Source organism: Sciurus carolinensis, chromosome 3, assembly GCF_902686445.1.
Source record: "Sciurus carolinensis chromosome 3, mSciCar1.2, whole genome shotgun sequence".
Classification (NCBI taxonomy): Eukaryota; Metazoa; Chordata; class Mammalia; order Rodentia; family Sciuridae; genus Sciurus; species Sciurus carolinensis.
In genome coordinates, this window is record NC_062215.1 from 154914945 (window position 1) to 154942638 (window position 27694).

A 27694-nucleotide genomic window follows, 5' to 3' on the forward strand; every position below is an offset into this window, starting at 1 on the left:
AACCCTATAAGAAAAGAGGATATAGATTTCTGAATAATGTTGGCTAGTGGGTTATCTCATTCCTGTGATTTTTCTCCTTTTGCACATTGACAAATTTGCTTGCCTTTTCTCCTATTTAATCTATCTTTTTCAGTTTATTCATGTGAAACTTCCAAGAGCAGATGGGAAATTTTCCTTCACCTTACACTAGCCTATATTATTTAAAAAATGTTAAGGTTTAGAAAGACAAAGAAAGACTGAGGATCTGTTTTAGACAAGCAGAGTGTGAAAATAAAAAGGGAAATCAATACCAACAGAGCTTTTGAAAATGAAGTGGAGGGAGGGCTGGTGTTGTAGCTTACTGGTAGAGCTTGCCTAGCAGAGAAGACCTGGGCTTGATCCCCAGTTCTGCAACACACACACACACACACACACACACACACACACACACACACACACGAGGATGGCATTAAGAAGGCAGGACTTGTGCATCTCCTGTTGCTGCCTGAGAACCTGGGAATGTGAACTTTGGTCACCTCCACCCTTTGATTGCAGGCATATGGAATGACCAGATGTTTTAGTCAGCTTTTTCAATGCTGTGATAAAGGATCTGATCAGAACAATTTTAGGGGGAGAAAGTTTATTTTAAAAGTCCACAGTTTCAGAGGCTGGCTCCATTCCTCGGGGCTTGAGGTAAGGCAGAACATCGTGTAGGAAGAGTGTGGCAGAGGGAAACAGCTCACATTGCGATTCAGGAAACAGAGGATCTGCTCTCCAGAAATAAATATTTATCCCAAAGCCACGCCTCCAATGTCCCACCTCCTCCAGTCACACCCAACCAGCCTTCAGTTACCACTCAGTTAATCCCTGTGAGGGAATCAATTCACTGATTGGGCTAAGGCTCTCACAACCCAATCATTTCTTCTCTGAACCTTCTTGCATTGTCTCAAGTGAGCTTTTGGGGGACACCTCACATCCAAACTGTAACACCAGATAATTATATCATGTCCAGAGACTCAAGATGCATGTCAGGAGGTTATTGGCCTCGTGTTTCATGGATTTTTTTTCTTTTTCTTTTTTTATTTTTCTTTTTAGTTGTTGATGGACCTTTGTTTTATTTATTTATTTATGTGTGGTGCTGAGAATCGAACCCAGTGCCTTATGCATGCTCTGCAAGCACCCTACCACGGAGCCACCCCCCCGACACATGGATATTTTCACTACACATACATTCTTTTCTCTACCTTCTACCCATGCAGCCCCTGTTCTTTCCAATATCCAACAGAAGTTTCCTGTGTAAGATTTTTTGCCATTTTGTAATAACTCAGCCCTGCTTGCCCAGGGAGGCTCCTTGCTTCTTCTTCTTTGAAACCCTGATTTAGAGATATCTGAATCTGTTTACCAAGTTGCAATTCCTAAGACCCCATAAAGTATTTTTTACAGTTTCTGGTTTTGAATTGATCAGTTAGAAGCATGATAACTACATGCAATGTGTGGTCCTGGAGGCAAACAGGGGAAGCTGGAAAGATGATTGGAGTAGTTGTTGAGATTTTAATAGAAACTATAGTGCATTGTATGAATGTTAGATTTCCCAGTTTGGATAATTTTACTGTGTTTGTATAAGAGGATATCCTCGTGTTTTTAAGAAAATACACACTGATGTCTTTAGGGGCAAAGGATTAAAACATCTTCAAATTAAAGAAGCTCAGGGAATAAGAAAATAGTAATAAAAGAGAGAGAGAGTGTGAGTAAGAAAGAGAGAGAGAGCGAGAGAGTATGTGTATGTTTGCGTGCATGGGGCAGTAGAGAGAATATGATATATTAAATGGTGGAATAGAAATTTTCTCATATAATGGAATTTTTCTGTAAGTTTCGAATAGCATCAAAACTAAAAGTTATAAACAATTCTACAATGTCTGCAAATTTATTCTCCTGCAGAGCCTGAGATATCATTGAAATTCAGTTGTTTCTTTTTTCCAGAGAAATTAGCAATTCAGAAGCTTTTCTCCTTAATATTAAAAAAAAAAAAATAGGGACTATGAGAAAAAAAACTCCAAAAACAAATACTGAGAGAAGTGATAGAGCTACAGCAATTTTACTATGGTGTTGATATAAATATCAAGCCTTCATTATTATCTTTAGGTTAGTTTCTAATCCTATCTCTTTAATAGAAAGAACTAAGACTCTTAGTTTCAGGGTAATTTTTATTATATAAATGTTCAAGTGGGAGACAGAAAGTCATTAGTTGGTGTCTTAGGAGGATTTCATGTAACAGACAAGAACACAGGGGATAGCTGTAATTCTAATTTAAGATTAACACTTAAATATTTTCAGTCAAAAATTCCTCTTAAGGAACAATCTCTGCAAAATTTAGAAAATTCCAAAGTCTGGAACATTTTTTCCTCCTACTATCAATATTTTGCTTAAGAGCACATTTTCCGGGTCAATAATTCTGACCCTCCAGTTATTACAAAATAAACCATTAGCCTGAGGATGTATTGGTTCGCATCTACTCATCTGATCATTTTAGAATATTAAGGGGTTCTTGGAAGATGCTGATCCTGGTGGGCATTGGAGCAGCACTCATCAACTCCCAGGATCTGTGAGTGCTGGAGGGACTTAAAGACCATCCAATCCCATGCTGTCCTTTGTTGGCAAAAGAAAATATTCCATATTTTCTTCTTCCACCCAAACCTGAAACAAGCAGATAGTGGAAAGAGCCCAACTTCAATTAACAGGATTCCTGAGCACTGGTCCAAAATGACTATCAATGTATTTTGCAATCTGGACCAAAGGCTCCAATTACCTTCCCCATTAAGCACTGAACAACACATAGGCTGCTGTGTAGAGCAAACGGATAATAGAAACGACACTATTTTGTGGTGCTGGGGATCAAACCCAAGTCCTCATGCAAGCTGGGCAACCATTCTACCCTAAGCTACTTCCTCCCCAGTCCTGCTTTTTTAATTAGTTCAAATCCTACCAAGGGAAGGGGAAATGGGCTTCTAATAGTTATGGAGGTTTTACCACTAAAAAATCTGAACAGAGGGTGATAAGTTTAGATGAGAGGAGGAGAGTGCAAATACGTTTTATTTGACAACTTTTTTAGATGTAAACTTTAGATGTTAAAATAATTTGAATTCTATGAAAGGTCAAAGGTTCAATAATCTAAAGGAACACTAAGTTTCACCAGCTTGTTGGACATCTAGGGACTTTAAGGAAATATCAGCTCCAACTCTAAGTTAATTGGTCTAATTTTCTGGCTTCTCATTAAAAATCTATTGTACACAGTCTCTTTAGACTTCAGTGAGAATTAAATGCAAGTATGGAATTACAAAAAAGAACTGATGTTCCTTGACTTTCTAATCCCAATCTATCTTATTAAAAAATATTTAGAAACATTAATGCTAAAATGAATTATTGGCATATCTTTATATTGGAACAAATACTAATCAAAAAATAACAGCTCACAAAGCCAAACAAAATATCATGACATGCTTATTCTAAGTTTTGCAGAATTTTTTCATAACTATAGATACAGATGAGTTAAAAAAGTTTTTTTTTTAAATTTTTTTAATAAAATATCTTAAAATCTGTACAGGAGTTGAAAACATTTATTGCTTTTTTGAATAGTTTTATCTGGATGCAATGCTTTTTTCCCTATTGCCTGAGTGACCTGGTTGATCTTATGAGATGAATGGATACCCCATTCCCCCATCCCTCAGGAGAGCTCATGTGGCTTGCTTTCTAACATCAGTTTGGTTGGGGATAAATTGCCTAAGCCACAAGGCCTCATCTGCTTCATGGTGTTATTCTGGTAAGAGAGCTTCAAGGCTCATGAGCTTAGATTGAGGGTGGCACTGAGGAAACTGGGCCAAATATACATCTTGAGCTAGCTCTACCCCACAGGATTCTGAAAAACTCCATGTTTTATTGGGCCTACAAGGGGGTGTGCTAAGGAAGTATCTGTGGCCTGACTCCAAGCTTACCAGGAAATAGCCAAGATATCCACCCCTGCTCACTGAATTCTGAGGCATGAGAATGCAAAAACTCACAGGGCCTCCCTCTCAAAGATGCTGGGATGTAGACAGCCTTTCTCTAAGTGTGGTACCAGAAGCTTGGGAAGCCTCTTTGTTCTCCTCCCTCAGCCCTCACCTACCCGGCCAGTACATATTCATCCACTCAGCATATCTCAGGGATCCATCTAGTTCTCAGTGCGACTGCTCCAGCTGGGTCTTCCCTATTTCCCCCTGCAGTAATCCAGCAGTCTCCTAGCTGGTCTTCCTCTCTCTATTGTGCCCACCATTCTACCCTTCACCACCCATTCTTTTTAAAGAGCTGTCCTAAGTGTTACTTTTTAAAATGAGAATGTGTCCCTTCCTTCTTAAAAGTTTTCACTGGTTCCCTAATAACCTTCAAGATAATGCCTTAACTCCTCCACATGTGCATGGACAGAATCTATTGTCTAATTACTCCTTCAGTAATGACCTTTAGTCATCCTCATTCCTTTCACTGTAGGATCCACCTCTCGCTGTTTACCCATCCGTTTCCCCCACAGTAAATTCTTGAGGGCAGAGATTTTTTTTTTCAGATTAAATTCCTGTGGCTAGGAGGCAGAATGTGCTTGGCATAAGCAATAAATACAAACGCAGAAAACAGTCATTAGCACGTGATTTTAATTAAAATTAACAGTTCAGATGAAGTCTGGACTAGAATAGTGTTTAATATCAATCTCTGGGAAATCACATTTATATGAAACAAATGAAACAGGCCAGCAGAAGTCCAAAAAAGGTGCAGCTTATGTTATTGCACATGGATGAAATGCTATTTAGGGTAACAAAATCCTCAGGCCAGATGAGGAGGAGAAAGAGACAAACACAGAGGACAAACCTCCAAGAAGTATTTATTCTGAACTCTCCAGTGGCCTCAAAAGCATTTAGTATTTTGGACACTTTCAATACTCTCTTAAAAAAAAAAAAAAAAAAAAAAAAAATGACTGCAGTGTCTTTCAACATGTTTTAGTTACACTTACACTTTTTGTTTTAGTCATGTGCAATTCAATGTATAGCTACCTCATATACTGCGACATCTGTAACACCAAAATTCCCAGTGCCCACAGTCACGGGCAACAAGGGAATGGAGTAAAGTACTATTTTATACCTATTTTAGGGAACAATACTGTGGCTATTGTTAACCCTTTTGAGCACTCTTGATTTTGGTCATTTATATTGGAACATAAGAAAGAATAACAGTGAATATGAATGAATACTAAAGTAACTCATAGACTGCTTCTAGAAAATAAAATACAATTTAAAAAGAGTTCCCTGCCACACTCATGGAAGGTGGCAATTACTGTATGTATAAGAAAAAGGCTGTAAACTTATAGAAAAGATCAACTCTGGTTTTTAAACAAATTACAAAATTGATTTTGTTTTAACCTGTGAGTGTAATATAAAAAAATGTAAACCTGTAGACCTAGTTACCAAGACCATTTATCCTCCTAAGCCCAGGCATGAAATTAAAGTTTGGCTTGAGCTAGTTTTATCTTCAAGTTTTCTCCAAGTTTGTCCATGAACTCAAATGTATTCAAGTAGTCAGAACGTTGTACACTAGAAGAGGAGGAAAAAGAAAAGGAGGAAATTTAGTTTCTAATGTGGTAGGAGGTAAAGAAAAAAAATCCTAGAAATGCTACTTAACTAATAATATTAATATTATTCTATTTCTATATTAATAGTATTCTATTTCTATTAATATTAATAGTATTCTATTATTAATAGTATTAATAATATTCTATATTAATAGAATATTAATAGTATTCTATTATTAATAGTATTAATAATATTCTATATTAATAGAATATTAATAGTATTCTATTTCTAAAAGTCAGTTGATTAATGTTACAAAGCTACAAGTCTACAGGCAATGACTACGTTCCAAGTTCATAGGGCTGACCCAGGCTCGGGGCATCCCATGGTGGAGGCTCATGCACAAACATTCACAGTAGGTTCCATGTCATGTAGCACTGAGGCTGAAACTATCAAGACTTTTGGTTTAGGGCTGGGGATATAGCTCAGTTGGTAGCGTGCTTGCCTCATAAGCACAAGGCCCTGGGTTCAATCCCCAGTACCACAAAAAAAAAAAAAAGAAAAAAAGAGTTTTGGTTTAGACTAATCCGGTAAGACTCGTCCCCCTTCTTCATTCTTAGAAATAATAAAACCTATTGAGGGTATAGCCATGCCTTTACTTCCATTCTCACTTACAGTTACATGTTCTTAAAAAAGCTTTACTGTTCTTATTTTCATCAGTGTTCTATTTAAGAAAAACAAAAAACAATGGACTAACACAATCCTGCTATTTCGTGCCCATCAAGTAGGCTGCAAAGACCCTATAGATAGATACTACATGTACTATACAGATAAGAACATTTCAAACATTGTATTCTTGAAGGAAATCCAAGTTAAGAAATTTGCAGTGATTGAGTATATCCACTTTATTGGGGTATACTGAAATCTCTGAGGATATACCAGTTGGGACATGGCATTAGTGTTAAATTTTTCTAGAATTTCTTGAGATGAGTCCTGGTAATTAACTCTTTGAGAGAGGTATCTGATTAGCAGCTTATGCAGCTAGGACACTGGTTACCATGTCCTCAGAAAAGTCCAAAGCAATGCACATGACTTTGAACACTGCACTGAAGGTTATTGACACTTAAGGAAGGGACTGTAATCAACTGGACATCTTATACTATACTACTTGTTTTTCTCATTTGTAAATTAAAGAAAACAATGGGGTGGAATTAACAAGGCTATCCCTTTTTTCTAACAGACTGTCATTTTCTTCTTAAAATAAAACAGAACCTTTTCATTCAATTATTGTTAACTAGATCAGAGGTCAGCAAAGTATAGCCCAGCCCATAGACCAAATTTAGCCTGCAGCCTGGTTTTGTACATGAAAGTATGATTGGCAAGCTGCTGTAACCATGCATTTCTGTATTATTTATGACCACTTTCCTGCCACAACAACAGATGCGAAGTTCAGTATTTGCATAGTTCCCAAAAGACTGTATGTCCCACAAAAACTAATATGCAGTTGGGTTTCGTGGCATATGCCTGTAAGCCCAGCTAATCAGAAGGTTAAGGTAGGAGGATCACAAGTAAAAGGGAGCCTGGCAACTTAGCAAGACCCTGCCTCAAAATAAAAACATAAAAACAGGTTGGGGATATAGCTCAATGGTAGAGCATCCCTGGGTTCAGTCCCCAGCACCACACACACACACACACACAGTCTGAAATGTTCACTGTCTGACACTATGTAGATAATGTCTACACTGACCCCTGAAAAAGGTAGTGAATATCAATTCAGAAAATTACAAAAAACACTGGTGTTTTGAGCCCAGTGAGGATGAATGGAAATCTGACCAGAGTTCGTTCTTACTTGGGTAGGCCTTTAATGCAAGCAGCCAAGTCCTTGGTCATGAAGCCAGCCTCGATGGTCTCAATGCAGACTTCTTCCAAAGCCTTTGCAAAGATGCCAAGGTCATTATTGTTATCTAGCTTTGCTCTGTGGGCTAACCCTCTGGTCCAGGCAAAAATGGAAGCTAAAAAAGAGAAACAGTCATTCCAGCTCTAGGAATTCCCAAATCTTTCACAGTTCCCCCAAACAGATCATTTTAAAAAATTTAGGTTGTGGTTTTCATTAGATGATATCCATATAGGCTAGAAGTTTTAGGAAAGCAGGATGTACTTTACCAAATAGAAACTAAAAAAACAAATAAACCCAGCCCCCCCAAACCTCAAAACTCCAGAGGAAAGGGACCAGAGGGTGGTGGGAGGAAAGAGGGGGATGTGCTATGGAGTGATATTAGCCAAATTATGTTATTGTATTTTGTGCATGTACAAATATGTAACAACAAATTCCACCATTATATACAACTATAATATAACAATAAAAAATATGGGAAAAAATTAAAACCCTACATTTTTATGGTGTGGTACTAGTGCTTGAGGCCTAAGGCATTTACTATCTTAGAAAAAGTCTCTCTTATCTTTTGTCTACATGGGTTTCCTCGTTCCAGACTGCAATCTCTTTTTACAGTGCTGTCCTTGACACCTTGTGGGGATTGATCCATGTCACTTTTAGATGTGTAGCATCCAATGACATTTCACTGCCCCAGGGACAGTTAGATATATTTATTGATAATATTCCTTTCTGTAATGTATATTCTTTCCACAAAATAGAAAAATGCATTTTGAGTATATTATTGAGCATATTAAAATAGCTCCTATTAGTAGAACGCATCAGCTACTGGCTGATGATTTTGCACACAAAACACTGAGTAGCCTGAGGAACATGTATGAGTTCCTCTGGAGAGCTCCTTTGGAGAACACTCTCAGGTCAGAAATCAATGCAGAAGTAGACACCATCTTACCAATAGGATTGGTGGACGTCTCCTGTCCTTTTTGGTACATGCGGTAGTGGCGTGTTACTGTCCCGTGGGCAGCCTCTGCTTCTACTGTCTTGCCGTCAGGACAAACCAGCACACTGGTCATCATGCCAAGGGAGCCATAACCTGTAGGTGGCAGAGCTTTAAGTACTGGTTCATTTGAGAGAAGAGGACTGGTCTCTCAGCATTGAGAGCAAAGACTCAATCTTGTCAGGTCTTGGTAAACAAAGCATGAGCACAAGGAGTCATCAGTAGTTCTTCTGCCTTTCAGAAAAGGAGGTATTCAGGTCTCAAACAATTCTCTTCCATAGATCTCTATGCAAACATTCACCTGAGGAGACCCAAGTTTCTACAGCTACCACAAGTAACTGAAACTGAGCAGCAACTTGGTGCTGAGGAAAACAGGGCAAGGACAATTTCTGTTGATTTGGCTAATTACCCTGGCATGAAGTACCTGATTCCTGGAATTTCTGTCAAAGGATCTGGAAAAGCTGAACTGTTTCTCACTTATCTCAGGGTACCTGCTTCATCATGGCAGATGCAGGGTCTGACTGCCTATATTTCACCCTATTCTGTGGCTTCATAGCTGCCATGACTCAGTTTTCCTACCTGTAAAATGAAAATAATAAAAGGACCTACTTCACTGTGTTATTGTGGGATTAGATGAATATACATATAATTTGTGAATACATATTCATATTTCTCAGAATAATACCTGCCACAGAGTAAGATTAAAGAGTTGTCTCCTGCCCTCAAGCTACTTATAAACTCATGGGGATGGGAAAAAGGCTGGTAAATACAGGATGGGTTGGATCCAGGAACATTCCAAGTGCTCTTCCTTGTTCTCTGTAATACCCTCAACAAAACAGTTCTCTTCCACGGTTTCCTATTCAGAGAACCATATTCCAGCAGTTAAATCCATGCACTTGATTTTTTTTTTTTTTTTAATGCACTCTTTTTCACTTGAATTCCAGGAACCTTTTCTCTATTTCTGTCACCTCCCATGAGCTCCTGTGAAGTTAAGAATGTAAACTTACAATAAATAAACAGATGGCTACTTTTGTGTGAGAGGAGACCAAGTAGTTCTACTCTAATTTCATTTTAGTTTTTGGTCATCTTCAAGCCCAGATAAGAAATTTCTGTGTGGAATTAATAGCTCCTTCCATATCACTGCATTTCTCTGAGGTTTCATAGATACTCAAATATTGATTGATTAGAGAATTCAGGGTCATATCATCATGAGTTTGTCTACTTATTAATATTAGGATATTAGCTTGTGCTATTGTCAAAACTGAGGACATAAATAAAATAGCCTGAGTCCAAAGTAGTTCATATCTCTAGAGAAGAATGAACGAAAGGACAGCTGGGCTGCTTTTCATCTGTTTAGCTGAGATCGCCTTATCTACAGGTTCTGGTCTTGAGTAGGTTTCTTATCAGGGCCCATTGTACTTCAGATCTCTCACTTCACAGTCCTTTAAACTTCTTTAACTGGACATTTACATCTGGAATGTTTCTCTAGGTACGCTCTTCTTGTTTCCAGGAGAACATTTAAGAATGGAATGACTTTGGGCCCCTCTCCCAGAACTCTGATGACAAGGAATAGCTCTCTTTGTCCCCCATGGAGTCACCACAAAGCAGTGCACCTTTCTGCATGCACTCGGTACCAACCACCAAGGATCTGGAGACAGATGGAGTGGGGTGGTGGTGGTAAAGAGTTGTGTAATTCAGTTATCTGACATTGAAGTAATCTTTGGGCTGGTATACTGATTTTCAAACTGATTAGAGATGTTTAACTTTCAAAGAGAAAAAAGTACTTCCTGGGGGAAAATAAACATAATGAAAGCCTATGCAAACATTCATCTGGGGAGACTCAAGTTTCTACAGCTACCACTAGTAACTGAAACTGAGCAGCAACTTGGTGCTGAGGAAAACAGGGCAAGGACAATTTCTGTTGATTTGACCAATTACCCTGGCATGAAGTACCTGGTTCCTGGAATTTCTGTGAAAGGCCCTGGACTTCTTTGCTCAATATTTCTTTGTACAATTCCCTTTGAGTTGAAAGCTAAGCAGTAAACTTAAAAAAAAAAAAAAAAGAAAAGGAAAAGAAAGAAAGAAGATGTATGTGTGTGTGTGTGTGTGTGTGTGTGTGTGTGTGTATCTCAAGCCTGGCAGTAGGAGCATGATCAGGACCTATCACCAGATGAATAAGCTCCTGAGATATCACCCTTGGCTGTCAGACAACCCAGGCCACTCACTCACTCTATTGCTCCTGCTTGCCTGATTACCCTTGGGTCTCACAATCTCACCAGAGGGAAAATGAATTCAGGGAAAGGTGGTGATATTTGGATCAGGTAGTTAGCTTCCTGTTGGAAGTTTTAAAACTTCAAGTAGGGAAAAAGGATAAGATGAGTTTAACATAAGGCTGGAGCCAGCAGTGTCAACCCCCTATTTATTTCCTCTGTGACCTCAAACGATTCACTTCTCCAGTCTGAGCTGGGGATGAAATGATGGGCCTGGATGCTTTATAGCACTAGCATCTCATGGTTTTCCAACTAAGGACTATGAAATCCCTCTTCCCAAACTAGAGATCTACCATGGAATGACCTCAGGGCTAGCAGCCAGGCTCCACCTCCACCTGCTGCTCTGGCTCCTTACCTTGGGCCACGGAGTCTGACTGCACATCACCATCATAGTTTTTACAGGCCCAGATGAAGCCTCCTTCTGATTTCATAGCTTGAGCCACCATGTCATCGATGAGCCTATGCTCATACCAGATCTTTTGGGCTTCAAATTGGGATTTGTACTGCCTAAGAAACAAGAGAAAAATAAGAACAATCAAAAAGGAAGTTGGCTTTTCAGGGATGTCATCTGCTTCTTCCAAAGGTTTGGAAGGGGGTAGGGAGCAAGTAGCCTTTTCAGTAGACATGGCACAAACTTGGGAACCCAACACAGGCTAAATCTCTGCCCAATAATTTTCTGGCTATGAAACCCCAATTTGGCCATCTGTCACAACTTGTAGGGAAGGTGTGATACAGTAGACTGTCCCAACTATTGCTTTAATTTCTAATTTTCAATATAGTACTGATAAGATTCTTGAGACTCAGATTCTTTTAAGAATGTAGCAAAGGAAGCTGGGTGTGGTGGCTTATTCCTGTAATCCCAGCAACTATGGAGGTTCAGGCAGGAGGATTGTAAGTACTCAGCAATTTAGCAAGATTCTCAGCAATTTAACAAGACCCTATCTTAAAATGAGAAATAAAAAGGGCTGGGGATATAGGTCACTGGTAAGGCACCTCTGGGTTCAATCCCCAGTGCTGAAAAGAAAAAAAAATGTAACAAAGGAAAAAATAAGATATTCCAGTGGCTTGATATCATTCAGGAAACCAGACATACTACTGGACTGTTTCTAGGCTTAGTACAGATGGATAATTGGAAGAGGGAATCAAAATGCCTTCAGAAAGATTTTTCTGATCTGCACCTGACAGGACATGATGCCAACTGAAGAGGTAACACAGGCTCCCTTCAGGGGTTGTTGGGCCCAAGGCTGTTATAAACTTAGACTTAAGTTCAAAAGACCATGTAAAGTAGAGTTTTCAATCATAACAATGGTTTTCAGAAAGAAGAAAATGGGCCTGACTCATAAACTCAGATATTTGACAAATCAGAACTTTATATTACTAATAGGGTACTTTATTCAAATACTAAACAATCCTGGCTCTGCACAAAATTAATGATGGGCTCTTTTTAAAGAACACTTTTACTTTCTGAAAGCAACTCAGAGTGGTTTTGTTTCACTCCTGCTAAATCTTAGGTTTGTTCTTATCTAATTTAAGTATTAGTGAAGATTTTCACTTGATTTGTCACAGAATCAAAGGGCTAAGGAAATGCAAATTCTATACCATAAATGCCAGCCTACTTGAAAACAAAAGAAAGAAAAAGGAATAAAGAACTGCAGTTACTTGTCGTATATCTCCTGAAAGATATCTTTAAAGCGCCCATCATATTTCTTCAGAATAGTGTTTTTGGTGCTCAGATACAAAGGCCAACCCTTCGACAGAGCCATTTGGAAGGAACTGTGTGCAAAATCTTCAATTGACTTGTCTTCATTGTACATTCCCATAGCAACTCCACCACCCACTGCAGAGAGCAATGAGAGAAAAAAGAAAGTAAACATGGGATAGCTGGAACAAGGTTAAAGTCATCCACCACAACCAAAGGACCAATTCTTGGCTCCCCTGGCAGAGCCTAGACTTCAAAAGTCCTTGGCAGCCTTTCAAACTGAATAGTTCAGGAGTTTTTGAGGGACTGGATAGGATAAAAGTCAGTCCTAGATAAGGATATTCTAACTTGTTTTGGAAGAGCCATGTTAATAAGGTCTTGAGGATCCCAAAGATACTGAAATACCAAAAACTATTAATATGAACCAGAAATACACTCAAGAATGGGTAAATAATTTTGAATCTGTTTCTTATGTACTTTAACAATTTCCAACATGTATTTTAAACTTAAGGGTGTATTTAGTCCTTAATTTTTGAGAAAGATTTGCATTTTAAATACTAAATGAAAATTCTTGTAATTTCCTGAAGGATACTAAGCATGCCTACTGTAATAGGTGGAAATAATTACACTACATGTAATCACTGGTGTTTCACAACTTTTATTAGTTGAACCCTGTTATTACCGAAAGTCAGAACTTGAACCCATGCCAACTCTTAGGATTAACTTGGACTCAGAAAGTGAGAAGGGCTGAAACTCACAGAACTAGATTCTATTAAGATGACATTAAGGGATATGGGGAAAGGAATGAGAGTAGAATAAAACAGACATTATTACCTCATGTACCTACATGACTGTATGACCAAAGTGATCCTTCAATATGTGTCTATCAAAATGTATAAATGCATTCACCTGTCATGCACTACTAATTAGAATAAATAAAATAAAGAAATCTTAAAAAAAGAAAAAAAGAAAAAGGAAAGATACGTAGGTATTATCTTCTTTGTTTGTTTAAATGAGTGCTTTCAACAACTTTTCGGTGAGATTTGCCCTAACGAACCTTTGAAGGGGTAGAAAAGACAAAAAGTAAATGTTTCACTGTCACAGGATAAATTCCCAGAAAGGCAAGGAGAAAATTTTAGCAAATAATGCCACCATTTCCAAATATGAACCCCACCAGAGCAAAGGACAGGATTGCTTGACAGGTGATTTGGGGCTACTAATGTTTGATTTATACCATTTGTGCAATGGATTCCTGCCAACCTTCCCTCCGTATTTTAAGACAAACGCATAAATGTCTCTTTGTTTTTGCCTACATGCATTTCCAGTTAAGTGCTTCATGCTTTATCCATGCCATGGGAGAGCATGGAACCAATTACTTTTTTAGATTAGATTTTGGGTTTTGTAGAAGTTACAATTAGGTTATATTTTTAGGCAGCCACATAACTAACCTAAAAAAAAAAAAAAAAAAAAAAAAGTAATAATGTTTTCTAAATCATTTGTTAAAAAAAAAAAAGAAAACAAACATAGCTTATGATGGATTCATTCATACCTTCAAAGTTATGTACCAGGTATGTCATCTTCTGGGTTCCATCACTTGGTGTGTAGGTTATCTCTACTTTTCCAGGTCCAGGAACAACAAAATCAGTTGCTCTATACTGTATAGGTAAGAAAAAGGTATCAAAAAAAATAAAAATACGCCAATAGGAATTATACAGAGATATATATTTGTACATATATCTGTGAGGGAGAGAGAGAGAGAAGGGAACACACACACGTGAGAGCAAGAAGACACCTATACAAACAGGAGAGTATAGCCTGACCTTTTTTTTTTTTTTTTTGGTACTGGGAATTGAACTCAGGGATGTGTAACCACTGAGTCACATTCCCAGTCTTTTTTATTTTACTTTTTATTACTTTGAGACAGGGTCTCCCAAGTTGCTGAGGCTGGCCTCGAACTTGTGATTCTCCTGCCTCCACCTCCTGAGTTGCTAGAATAACAGGCATGTGCCACTACACCTGGCAGATCTTTTGTTTGAAGAGACAGGGATGAAGAGGATAGTCCAGAGAGTTCCTCTAGTTAGTGGTAGTGCACTAAAAAGTCAATCAGTATTTATTAGATGGCTACCATGTATGGGGCAGTTTTATGGGCAATGATACAGAAAGACAGAGAATAACACAAGATACTTTCCTTTAGGAAGCTTAACAGCCTAAAAAGACAATCCTAAGTGAGAAGAGACAGAAGAGGGTTCAAATGTTGGAAAAGGCATAAACCAATAAATCAATAAAAATGCTGCATGGTGATGGAGAGATATGACCTAGACTAGGGGCTGGGAAAGCTCTCCTGCAGGGAGGATTATAATCCTAGTTGTGCTGAAAATGATGATGGAGTTGATGCTTCGTCCTTACTACATGCCAGATGCTTTAAGCTGATCTCATTTGATTCTTACATCAATCTTACAAAGATATCACTGTGTTAAAATGGAAATAATGCATCCCGAGTCCAGAGGCTTGGGATCTGGTCCTTATTTAGATTCTCAGGGCTCCAGTTATCACTGTTCGTGACACCAGGCCCAGGACTTGTCCACATGAAACAATCATCTGGAAGCAACTTGACAAGTTGATGACTTCCCCCCCAAAAAAATCCTGTTCAAGAACAACCACCTCCCTCATGAGCCTAAGCCACTCCACTGGAGAAATGTGCCTGGAACACATGTGGCATTCACAAGTCATTGGTGCACAGAAACTTACTCAGTGACTTGGGTTAAATGGTTCACTTGGAGTTAGGAATTGGCAAGTGCCAGTCACACCTATTGGTTTAGAGTAATACTAACAGTAGGTAAAAGAGCAGTCAGATAACAAAAGATTCAATATCTACTCTACAAAGAACACTTCTGACATATAAAGTCCTTTACTATGGGTTGCTAATTTGTTCTCCTTTCTCAAAAGGAAGAACTGAGGCATTAGGTACTGTGAATGATTTATATAGAGTTTATGCACATTAAAACAGTGAATCGACCTGGCATTTAAAAATTATAATCTTGACTTTAAACATCAGAATGTCCATTCTTCCAAATGACTGATGCCACAATTATTAAAAAAAAAAAAAAAAAAAGACAGAATTGCTAAGAACTTAGGGTGGTGGTCCCAGGAGTAGGGAGTTTGTACTCTTGCCCTCCTTCCTTGCTTGGGTCTCCGGAAGGTACCTGTGAAGGGCCTGGTCAGGATGAAGGGACAGCATGAGCCACAGGGTGGAACAAAGTTAACTGACTCCTCATGGACTGAGCAGGCAACCTTGTCCCCAGAAACAGAGATATTTTCCCAGGCCACACTGTTTTTAGGGATGACTACACAGAAGTGTGGATTTTGGATTTTAGCATTAGGGATTCCTGTTTTTAAGTTTTTTTTTTTTTTAAGACATAAGCTACTTTCTGAGAAAATCTGAAACCTGTCTCAACACACAATTTAGAATTTGTTTAATTGGTAGTTTTTTCTGCTTAATTTGGCAATGAGTCTATTTGTACAGAAATATAGAAACCATTTTTGTTTTTCAAGCAGGAAGAAAATGTTCTAACTAGACTGCTTTTGACTACTGAGCCAGTTATCATCTTTAATATGTTTGGTGGTTCTCAACCCTATCTGCACATTAGAATCACCTGGGAAACTTTAAAAAGCCTGAATTCAGATTTCAACTGGTGTAGGTGGGACTCAGATATCAGAATTAAAACAAAGACACAAACCAAGAAAGTAAAGTCAAACCAAACCAAACCAATGAATGATTTATAAGTGGATCTTACTGTTCTGCCAACATTGAAAACCACTTATCTGGATGGATCATAGGAAATTACCAAAACAAAAATGGTCACATTATATGGTATAAATAGTAAAAGGATTAAAAAAACATGTTTGGAAAGGTGTTGAGATGTCTACCTACTGTAAGTTTATCTTTATTTACCTCTATCTAAATGTGGGTAAACATATAGCTATACATATCAGAATTTCTCAATTTTGCACTTTGCTTAATGGGAATAGACACCAAAAGATAAGGTTAAAACATATATAAATTGAAACAGCTGGGTTGTGTAAAAATATATGGAAAATTAAATTATGCCAAAATGACTTACTTGGTCCCCATAAGCATGACGGCCTATGATGATGGGTTTTATCCATCCACTCACAAGTCGTGGGATATTTTTGCAGATAATTGCTTCCCTGAAGACAGTGCCACCCAGAATATTTCGAATGGTGCCATTTGGTGATTTCCACATTTGCTTCAATTTGAACTCCTCGACCCTCTTCTCATCAGGGGTGATAGTAGCACACTTGATGCCAACGTTATATTTCTTTATAGCTTCTGCAGCATCCTTGGTGACCTGGTCATTGGTGGCATCACGATTCTCTATGCCTAAGTCATAGCTAGGGAGGGAAAAAAGTATCAGTACAACTTTTCAGAAAAATGGATAGGTTATAACCCATGACCCTAGTGATGGCAGACAGAGGTTGCTGTGCAGAAGGTGAAGGCCTCAAAGACACCTAAATCTCTCAAGTTTTACTATTGATGTACCCTAAACACAGAAGAGGGCTGACAAGTCAAGAAGGAAGTAAGAGTGTTTAAAGGACTAGGCTAGTGGGCAGCTGTCTATCAGGAAACTGAATGGAAACCAACGAACTCTGCCAAATTACCTCCTGTTTTTCACCATCTAGAGGCAATAACAACATATGAGCAACCCTTTGGCCTGGTTTCCCTCCATATGATTAGCATACAAGTTAAACCTAACCACCACCTTATTTTTCCCTTAGTAAATATTGTGCCTGAAACATAAAAGGGTAGAAGGCTTAACGGATGTTTTGTATTTTGACATTAAAGTGGTAGAAGATAGATATGACTGTCATGCCAAAAATGCTAATGACTTCTTCATTGATGCCAGTTAGTCATAAGGTGAACCTTCCCCTAATTCTTGGGCAAGTCTCTTTGTTCTGGAAACAAGCCTGCAGTTTATTGGATAAGTAGTGGAATCCATCAACGGTTTTGTATATACCACAGAGTTTTAGCTTAATGTACACCAACACCCAGACTGCAGGTAATTCAGAGGTGAATGAATGTTGGTTATTCATGGAACATAAAAACAAGATTGCAAAGCTTTATTTCAAGTATGCAATAGTTTGTGGAAAGTAGTAAAAACAAAATAATAGAATAATTTATTTTGTTCTCTAAGAATTTAAAATTTTTCAGATCTCAAATATTGCTAAACCAATAAATCTCTAGATTTCTGTTCTTAGTTTTTGGATCTTCCTTTCCTTAGATATCCCAACTGCTAATGCAAACACAGAAATAGCAATCTTGATTGATTTGCAAATAAAAAAATTACTAACGCTTCAACCTTAGATAATTCATATAAACCTAAGAAAGCCATAAACTTTCTTATCTTCCTGCCCAGGAAATGCTGAATATAGATAAATATCTAATCCCAGCTCCACAGGGATGGCCAAAAGTTTTCATGTTCCTAGAAACCATTCTCATCAGAAGAATCTACCAAAAATTAGTGGATTTTCTGCTTCCCTTAACATTTCTAAGAGAAAAGAATAAATAAATAGCCAGGACTATTACTGAGCCTCCACAAAACAAAACCAATTAATCGCTACACTCCTCTCAGAAAGAAGCAGTCAGAAATAATAGCAATTTTGGAACAACTTAAAACTTATTTGAACTTCCAGGAATTTTTTAGTCCATAGCCACTGACTCTTTTTCTGTCTAGGCATAAAGACACCCCTTTAAAAGGACTTATGAGTCTCAACTAAAGAGGCTAGCATTATTATTTTGGACCCTGTAAAACCCTGCAAGTTCACATATTGTCTTGCAAAGTTCTGAAACAGGAGAGAGTTTGTGAAAAGCTTCAACTGACTTAGAAGCTGTTTTTATGCTTTGTTCCCTGTATGTTTGGTGGACTTCTGCAAGCAGTCTTTACACCACATGGTGGTTGCAATACAGACATTATCGGCAGCTTAATTTTAGAACAATTAAAAAGGGTGTCTAATGACACCATGAGAACTGAAAGCCTAAACCAAAGCAAGTTAACAGGTCCTCAGGACATGTTCTGAATAATTCTGGATGGAGGCAAACACTTAACTGTTGCCAGCAATTTGTCTGAATGTGTTGCTCAATATTATACTACGCCAGGCGTCAGTCATTTCACCCTTTTAAAAATTCTGACTCTCCCTAGTTTGAATGTATAAAAAGCAAGAGTTACTTATAAAAAACATAGGAAAACAAATGAGAGAATTATGAATATACTTTCACATCTCCCCCCAAACACTACAAAGTCAGGGTAAAGGGACTCAGATGACCTAAGGGAACTGGGACCTGAAGGTAGGTCTCAGTAAGTAACTACAAGGGTTCTTTCTGTACAGCAACTGTATGAACAGGCAAAAGGCCAAGAAAGAAAAGGGAAAATACCCACTGACCGATTAAGGAAAGTGACAGAAAATTGGGCTTGAAAGGACAAAATTGTGTTCAATACTTTTAGCCTTCTGTTTTTTACATCCTCTAATTTTTTTCACTTCCACAAATAATACGTTGTACTACTCTGGGGCACTGATTTATTACAAATAAAACTATCACTGAGTTGGTCCGCAGGTCGTGGGTTATTGTTAAGTTCTTTAACAAATAAAACTATCACTGGACACAGGGTTAGGACGCCCTCAAAATTTGTTCCCCTTATAATTCTTGAGTTCTAGATAATGATGAATCCAGTTTTTTAGTAGTACATTAAATTAAAATAGAAGGTTTATCTGAATATATTTAAATCTTGTTCACAAAACAGGGCTATATTTATTTTTAAAAGCCAACTGCACCCTGAAATAACTTAGATTAAGCTTTCTGAGTCTGCTAGTTTCATTGAGGAATAATTCATTTACCTATGCAGATCCAATTCCACATAGGGAAAAATGAGTTTTTCTTTAATCAGTTCCCAAATGATCCGTGTCATCTCATCTCCTTGCATCTCTACCACAGACCCGCCATGGATTTTTTTGGACATTTTTACTTAAATAAATCTAAAAAGAAAAACAGATCAGATATATGCCTCATTATTATTTCATTATAAAGTAGAAATATAAGCAATCTGGTGACTACTAAAAGAATAGTTCATAACAGTAGTTAAATGCAAAGCAAATAACAATTATATTTACCATCAGAATTGAGCACATTCTCTGTATAAACCATTGTGTTGCATGCTTTACAAGTGGTTTGAGTCAGTCCTATCAGACATTCCTATAAGATGGAAATTGTTTTACCATTTTACCTGCAGAGAAAACTAGCTTTGCCAAGGCCACCTTGCTAAAGGGTAGGAGTATCTGACCTTGTACATGCCCTTAATAATGTAATCACTATTCTCAACTATTGGTTTGTCTTATGAAATGAGATTATTTTCACAATATCATGCTATTTGAACACTTCTGTCCAATTCCAAATTTTACTGGGCCCACAAGATGAGCAGAATGGCAAGTGCTAGTATTTCTCCTAAGAGGCTGTTTTGGTTAAAATAACTACCATGGAGGAGATTCAACAGGTTCTTGTGACCCATATTCTGGTTAACTTTAAAAGTACAAGACAAAGAATTCCTGGTGGACCTCTGCTTTCCTAGAGACAACACAGGCTTCAGAGATGTGCAGCTAAATACAAATGACTTCTCAATTAGAGAAATCTGAATACGAAAAGTCCCTTGCCCAGGAACCAAGCATGTCCCAGTCTTGTTCCTCAGTATCCTATATGGTTCCTCTGGCTGTTCATAGGCAAGGGAAAGCTGCTAATGAGTGGGATAGGGAAGCAGCATTATTTTAGAGAGATATGGCACTTTAAAAAGTGGAGTGTGGGGGTAGAAAATACCAATTAATCTGACTCCCGTAAAGGACAAAGTTGGATCCTTTGGAAGAAATGAAATTGTGAGCCTTCAAAGAAGACCATGGTTTCTGCTTGTTCCCCAAGAGAAAGAGGCCTTGAGCCTGCTAAAAGAATCTGTTCCTTATCATGACACTTTAATAGAAACTTTTCCCCCAGCAACACAACTGCAAATTGCTTTTAACCTCTTAAGTTAGAGCTGAGGACTGGAAAAGTCAGGAGAAATGAATTGAAAAAACAACAACAAAAGGTTAGATAAGAAGCTGAAAAACAGTCTCTCATGAACTGTTGAGCTAAAGCATTCTGGTCTTTAAATACGAAATTATAATATTGAAGGGCTGGGGAGATAGCTCAACTTTTAGGGTGCTTGCCTTACAAGCACAAGGCCCTGAGTTCGATCCCCAGTACCGCAAAAGAAAAAAAAAAAAAAAAAAAGTCATAATATTGAGTAGGGTGTAAACTTCAGTTTCTTGTGATAAATGAGGATATAATCCCAACCCTCAGGCCCACTTTTATTTCCCAAATTTGCAATTTTAAAATCCTGCTTTACTAGTGTTCAGGAGACTCCCTAGAACAAACTGGGGAACACAGAACTCAACCAGAATAACTTGTGGATGGGTTAATTACTTTTATCAGTAATTTCAAGAACATTTTATAGTATAGCTTAAAGTGTATAATACAGTCATGCTTAATCCTATTTTCATATTTGTCTTTGCTTTAAAACAAAACAAAAAGAAAAGCAGCAAGCTTATCTTGGTTTTGATACTACATTTTCTTAGCCATGTTCTTACATAGTATTATGCAACAGTTATGACTTGGCTATTTTTCCTTGATGGTAAATAGTTAATGGATCAGACTCTGTACTTAAAATGTCAAAACTAAGGGACAGCATTTTTTTTTTTTTTTTTAGTTCATTATTTCCTTCTTAGTGAACGTAAATATACTCTGCAATAATTTTTCTACATGTTATAATGCATTACTGAATATTTTAAGTTTTCCCCATGTTCTTTATGTATTAAATTCTTACCACCTTATAACAACAACAAAAAAGCTTTATTGTTACTGCACTATAAGGCATTGGTGTGTTTCTTCTGAATTTGATTTTAATATCTTAGTCTTTAGGTCTCACTGGATTCACTGCATTCTTGTGCCTCTACTTTTGTCTCCACCCAACCCCAACTTCTGAAAGAAGGGCTGTTCCAAGCCCAATAAATGAATAGCAACCAGTTCATTTATTTAATCTGAAGGTAGCTCAACTCCAATCTCCTGACATAGTAGTGCAATTCCAGAAAATAAACTTGGAATAATAACACAGGGTAGCTTAAACAAAAAGAGTCACTTGCTCTTTTTATTTAATTTTATTTCTGTTAACCTCAAATTTTTAGCCAATTTTTAAAGGTTGTGTTTAAGAACTACAATAATTGCTGGCCAAAAATAGTCTCTTGCAGATCAGAGAAGACACTAGGCTAAAAGAAACAAAGCGGTTGCAGTTTATCACTGGAAATATTTTTGACTTGCTCCATTGCTCACCCCCAAGACCAATTAAAGGCAGTATGGCCACATCAACGAAAGTACAGAAGAGGAGGAATTAGGAATTCTCACCTTTATAGTGAATCAACTTCTAATCACCCCAACTCCTCTCAATCTTGCAGATTCGATTGCAATTTATCTCCTAAAACAAAACAAAACCGGGAATAGAAAAGTCTTAACGCACACACACGCACACACACACACACACACACACACACACACACACCCGTCAGGAGGATTTAGCTGTTTTTAATACCAGTCAGAAAGCCCGGTTTATCTGGTTTAAAGTACAGTGCTGAATACCCAGAGGAGCAAAGGGCAGCTCTGGGTCCACAGGCACCTTCCAAATAAAGGTCAAGGGAGTACAAATATTTCTGCGTGCACACATCCAAGGGTGCGTCCGAGGGAGTGTCCCCGGTCTGCAGTCTGTTAGCGGGTCTAGGGGTTTGTACGTCCTCGGGTGACGCTGTGAGCTTGCAGATGTCCCTTTGGTCGTTGTGCAAGAAGGCTCCAACGGAAGCTGGCCGCGTTCCTCTTTCCAGATTTCCACTCCTGCTGTTCCCTATCTGGTGCCGGGACCTTTAATCCCCAGACACTCGGTGCTGGCCGGGTAACGCCCCTCTTAGAACTCGAAATCCAGGCCAAAGGGGGATGCTTTCCCAACCCCCACCGCCTCCCCGGGGTGGTTTAGGAAACAGTTCTCCCACCCAAACCAGAGCTCCGCCCCCTCATGCCCCCAAGCGGACGCATTAGTGTGCCACAGCCAGTCCCCGCCGCCTGAGTTCGCTGTCCACGCCCAAGTCCTCAGCTTACACTTCTTTGCACCCAGTTCCCTACTGTCGCATGTTTTCTTCATACTACATCAAAGACGGTCTTCTGTGCATCCTTGAAACCTCCTATAGCAAGATTTTCCTTTCCGTGTGCAGATCTGGTCTTCCATCTGTCACTGCATCCAACTTCCTCGGCGCCCAATTTTGTCCTCCCATGGCCAAGAGCAGGTTTCCATACATACGTGCACCCTCTTCCTCCTATTTTCCCTTTCCCACGCCCAATACCTGGATTTGTCCCTCCTGGAACTCAGGCCTTTCCGCTAAGTTCCTTCCTCCATACCCAAGATCTGAGCTTCCTTTCTTTTCCACATTCCAGCCTTTCATGAATTGAAGCCTCCCACAACAGCCAGGGACCTGGGCCGCCCCTCGAAGCCTGAGTTTACCTGCAGGGGAAGGTACGTTGGCGAGCAGCCGGAGGCGCCACAGCTATTCACACGCTCAAACTCACACGCACACACAGGCAAGCCTGACTGGGCCCCGGCTGTTTCAGCTTCTGACACCACCTCCGTACAGCTGCAGGGACCAGTGGGCGGGTCAGGGCTTTTCCTCTTCCCGGCTTTTGTCCCCTCCCAAGCCCCACCCCCTCAGCCCACCTCCCGGAGCCCCGCCCCAGCCTCCAATGGCCGCCGGCCGACTCCCCGGGTTGGGCGGGGCCAGGGCCTAGGGGCGGGCCCAGAGGAGTTGGGCTTAGTCCTTAGAGCAACCTCCGCGAGTTCCAGGTGGGGGGGAGGGGCTTTCGTGCAGCTGGAATTCCGCTCCACGCAGAATGCCACCTGCAGGCCGGCGAGCTGCGCGAGCTGGGGCTGCGGCACCCAGGGCCAAGTAACAATCTTGGGCACTATGAAGCGTGTTTTCAGGTCGGCAGTAAAGGCAAACGGGGGCCGAGCACCCAGCCTGGCACCCCGGCGGGTCCCCTTCCCGCCGCTGCCGCATGTTCTGTAGACTGGAATGTGCCTTTGGAAGGAGAGTGTTCCAGCCAAGTGGGGGGCTGTTTTGGGGGACTCTCGGCGCTGCCAGAATGCAAAGGATGCAACAGATACACAAACAGCCTTGCCACAGTAAATTAATTCCCACCACCACCAATAAGGTCTTCGGGGTTTGTGCACCTATAATTCCAGTTTCTACCACGTACTAATAAATAAACTCCACTTACAATTTGCATTGAAACATAATGAAAGAGATCATTATCCCGGTTTCAAGGAAGCTGGACTAAATATATGAAGTCTTAGAAAACAGTGAACTTTTAAAAATCCCATTTCCTCCAGATATTTATTTTGCGTGTGTATTTCTTAGCCTCGAACACATGGGGGAAAAAAAGAGTATTTTATGTTGCTATTTGTAGGATAGTAGCATGATCAAGATTCAATGTTCGAAATTTTATTTTTTAAAATAGTCTCTCTCATTGGATTATAATTGAAGAATTAACAAAATGCTCAAGGTGCATTTTGGACGCTAGAGGGCACTGACATTTTTCCCACGAGAAAAGGGAGAAGAAAGCAGAAACCAAGCCAACTTTTTAGTTTTTAATACGGATTAATTGATATTAGCATCCGCATCCACTTGTTCCCGAAGAAATGATTACAGAAGCGTGTGAGGGTGCATTTGCATCTCAAATCTCAGGTTCTTAGTCACCTTAGACTGTAAATCTTATTCCATATCACATCGGGTTCACATTGTCTATTACCCCTTGCTGATTATTAAAAGTAAGTATTCATACCCATTCTTGTTCTAGAAAGGCTATAGGGCAGCCTTCAAGATACCTAAAATATAGCTCCATAAACACTGTTAATTACACATGAGGAAAATGAGGTAAAAATAAAATAAACATAGTATATTATATAAAACCAAGATGAGTTTAATCATAAAAATATTCCATTAAATCCTAAAAATTTGCTAAAGAAGGGCTGCAAATTTGCCTCAAAATCAATGTGATAGGAAAGATGACACTTATGGGAATCTCATAAAACAGTGTTTCCTAAGCCAGTAATATATGAACTGTTTTTTCACTGAAAAAATTTTTCTTGTAGATTTCAGGAATTGAATTACTTTAAAATATTATTAAATATATATTGCAAAAAACTAAGTATAATGCACCTTATGCCGATAGTTCCTACACAACTTTAAAATAATAAATTTATAGACAAAGTGGATAGCAAAAAAATTACAAAATAATAAATTATCATTAATACCATCAATTAAATTTAACAATGGATATTTTACCGAAATTAAATTGCTGCTTGAAATGTGAATACGAAGTTCCCTGCTAACATGAAGGCTCTTTTGAATTCAGCTGGCCTATTCTACTGGATGCCACATGGTGATTAATTTAGTCCACTGCTTTTCCCAGGTTGGTTAATACTGCACACCTTGGCATCATTTGCCCTTCATTTGGCCAATAAAAGAATTAATATTTTAATAACATCTGACCCCAAATAATGTTATGAACACAAATGGAAATCTAGGTCATGAAATCTGTTAGCATATGGTTATGATATAATCATCAAGATAGGTATTCTAAAGCTCTCATAAACATTCTAAGGCTGTTATATTTTCATTTTACTGATCATAGAGAATCTGAATATGAATGGGGCTTGCTCACTGCTTATCTGTGATTATGGGAGAGACAACAGTGAAGGTGACTTTCTGGATTTAGAGTTTGGGTGATAGGATACCTTTCAACAAAGAAGAGATAAAGACAGAGTTACAGATTTGACAACAAATATAATGAGTTTAAAGTTTGTTGAATTTGAAATGCCTGTGGGACAGCAAGATGTTGATGTTTAGGAGGCAGTCAGCTGTATCTGAAGTTCAGGAGGGATGTCTGAGCTGGAGAAGGAAACCTGGGAATCTTTAGCATGTACTGATAATAGTTGAAGACAGTATATGAGATAATCCAGGAGTACAAAATCAGTAGAAAACCTGTCTCGGTGAGAACTCAGAGGAAAACTTATATCTTTAAGGGCCAGACAGAAGAAAAGGGGTTCCCAAAGAGAATGAGAAGGGAAATTGGGGGGGGGGGCAGTAAGAGAATCAGCAAAGTCCCATGTCATGGAAAGTTTTCAAAAAGCAGGAAGTACCATAAACAGATAAGAAAAGACAGTCTGAGAATAATTTTGGTAAGTGAGACTGTTAGAAATCATAACATTTAGTAGAATGATTCTAGGACAGTGATTCTGATAGAAATCATATTAAAGGAGATTGAAATATGAATGGGAGGTATAAAAATGGATACATAAAAAATTTTCAAGGAAGCTGTGAAGAAAAATGCTTTATAAAGCTTTAGTAAACATAATTTTCTTTTACACATATCACTTACATATCATTCATCTTAGAAGAGATTACATTAATTTCATGTTATTTATGTTGATTTGTGTTGTTTCCTTTTATTTCTTCAGTTTATTGTTTAAATAACTATGAAAAACAACTTTAACTTACCTTTTTAAAAACAGATGAATCATTTCTTTAGGTTACATGGCTAGAATTGGAATGACTGAATCAAGGAACTTTTAAGGCTTGTTAGATCCACCACATCATTTTGTAGAAGGGATATAACAATTTATATAGTTACATGCAGGGTAAAAGGGAGCTAATTTTATTGTGTCCTAGCCAGAAATGAATTTCATAATTTAAAAAAAAAATCTTTGCAGCCACATGCTATAGTGAACGCCTATAATCCCATGACTTGGGAGGTTGAGGCAGGAGGATCCCAAGTTGCAGATCAGTCTCTGCAATTTAGTGAGATGCTGTCTCAAAATTTAAAAAAATAAAAAGAGCTGGGAGGTAACTCTGGGATGTAGTGACAGAGCACTTCCCTAGTATGCACAAGGGTCAGGGTTCAACCCTCAGTACTGCAAAGAAACAAAAACATATTTGCATTACATATTGAAGTGAACTAGTGCTCCTTAGAGAACTGATTGACTTCAGGTCATTGGACAGGGGCAATTCAAGATGAGCCTGCTAGGTCAGAAAACAAGAAAGTGCTTTCAACAATAAGTATTGGCTGCCATCATACTCAACAATGGAAAGTTCAAAGCTTTTCCTCTAAGATCAGGCAAGGATGCTTACTCTTGGCACTTCTATTCAACAAACTATGGAGCAATTAGGAAAGAAAAAGGAAAAAAGGCACCTAAATTGGAAGGAAGGCTTAAATTGATCTTCTTTGCAGATGACTTGATCTTACATAGAGAAAACCTTAAAGATGCCACCAAAAAAACTGTTAGAAATCATAAATAAATTTGACAATATTGTAGGACACTACATCATCATGTAATGATCATTAGCATTTCTACTCTAATAAAAAATGCTCCTAAAAAGAAAATTTAAATAATCTCATTTATAACAGTTACAAAAAATTAAATACTTAGGAATACATTTACTTAAAAAGATGAAAGACCTGCACACTGAAAACTATAAAACACTAATGAAAGTAATTAAAGAAGATACAAATAAATGGAAAGACATTCCGTGTTCGTGGATTGGAAGATTTTAATATTGTCAAAATGTGCATATTACTCAAAGCAATATACAGAGTTACTGCAATCACTATAAAAATTCTGATGACTTTTAAAAACCAAAAATAGGAAAAAAAAAAAAAAAAAGCAGTCCTAAAATTTGTATGGGACTGTAAAAGACCCTGAATAGCCAAAGTCATCTTGAGCAAAAAGGACAAACCTGACTTCAAAATACACTACAAAGTTATAGTAATAAAAACATCATGAAGTCAAAATACACTACAAAGTTATAGTAATAAAAACAGCATGAAGTCTAGACCAATGGAATAGAATAAAGAGACCAGAAATACATCCATTCATTTATGGTAAATTGATTATTCATAAAGTTGCCAAGAACACACAATGGGGAAAGGACAGTGTCTTCAATAAATGGTATTGGGAAAACTGGATGTCCACATGCATAAGAGTGAAATTAGGTCAAGTGGATTAAATCTCCAAATATAAGATCTGAAAATGTAAAACTACAAGAAGTAAATGTATGGGAAAAGGTCCATGACATTGATCTGGG

The 27694-nt window shown here is 38.3% G+C and overlaps 1 protein-coding gene across 3 annotated transcripts; it reads right to left on the bottom strand.

Moving 5' to 3' along the window:
- Nucleotides 1-4633: 4633 nt before the first annotated feature.
- Nucleotides 4634-23214, bottom strand: Idh1 (isocitrate dehydrogenase (NADP(+)) 1). Of its 3 annotated transcripts, none has more exons than XM_047546238.1 (10): nucleotides 23059-23214; nucleotides 21918-21987; nucleotides 19334-19471; nucleotides 16543-16834; nucleotides 13971-14076; nucleotides 12382-12559; nucleotides 11078-11229; nucleotides 8408-8548; nucleotides 7414-7576; nucleotides 4634-5588 (listed from the first exon to the last, which is right to left on the bottom strand). In XM_047546238.1, exons 3-10 carry the CDS (start codon nucleotides 19453-19455, stop codon nucleotides 5498-5500), a joined length of 1245 nt encoding a protein of 414 aa, XP_047402194.1. In that variant the 5' UTR covers nucleotides 19456-19471; nucleotides 21918-21987; nucleotides 23059-23214; the 3' UTR covers nucleotides 4634-5497. The 3 variants fall into 3 exon arrangements, with proteins under 3 accessions (XP_047402194.1, XP_047402195.1, XP_047402196.1); XM_047546239.1 differs by lacking the exon at nucleotides 23059-23214 and adding an exon at nucleotides 22901-22948; XM_047546240.1 differs by lacking the exon at nucleotides 23059-23214 and adding an exon at nucleotides 22232-22531.
- Between the last annotated feature and the right edge of the window lie 4480 nt (nucleotides 23215-27694).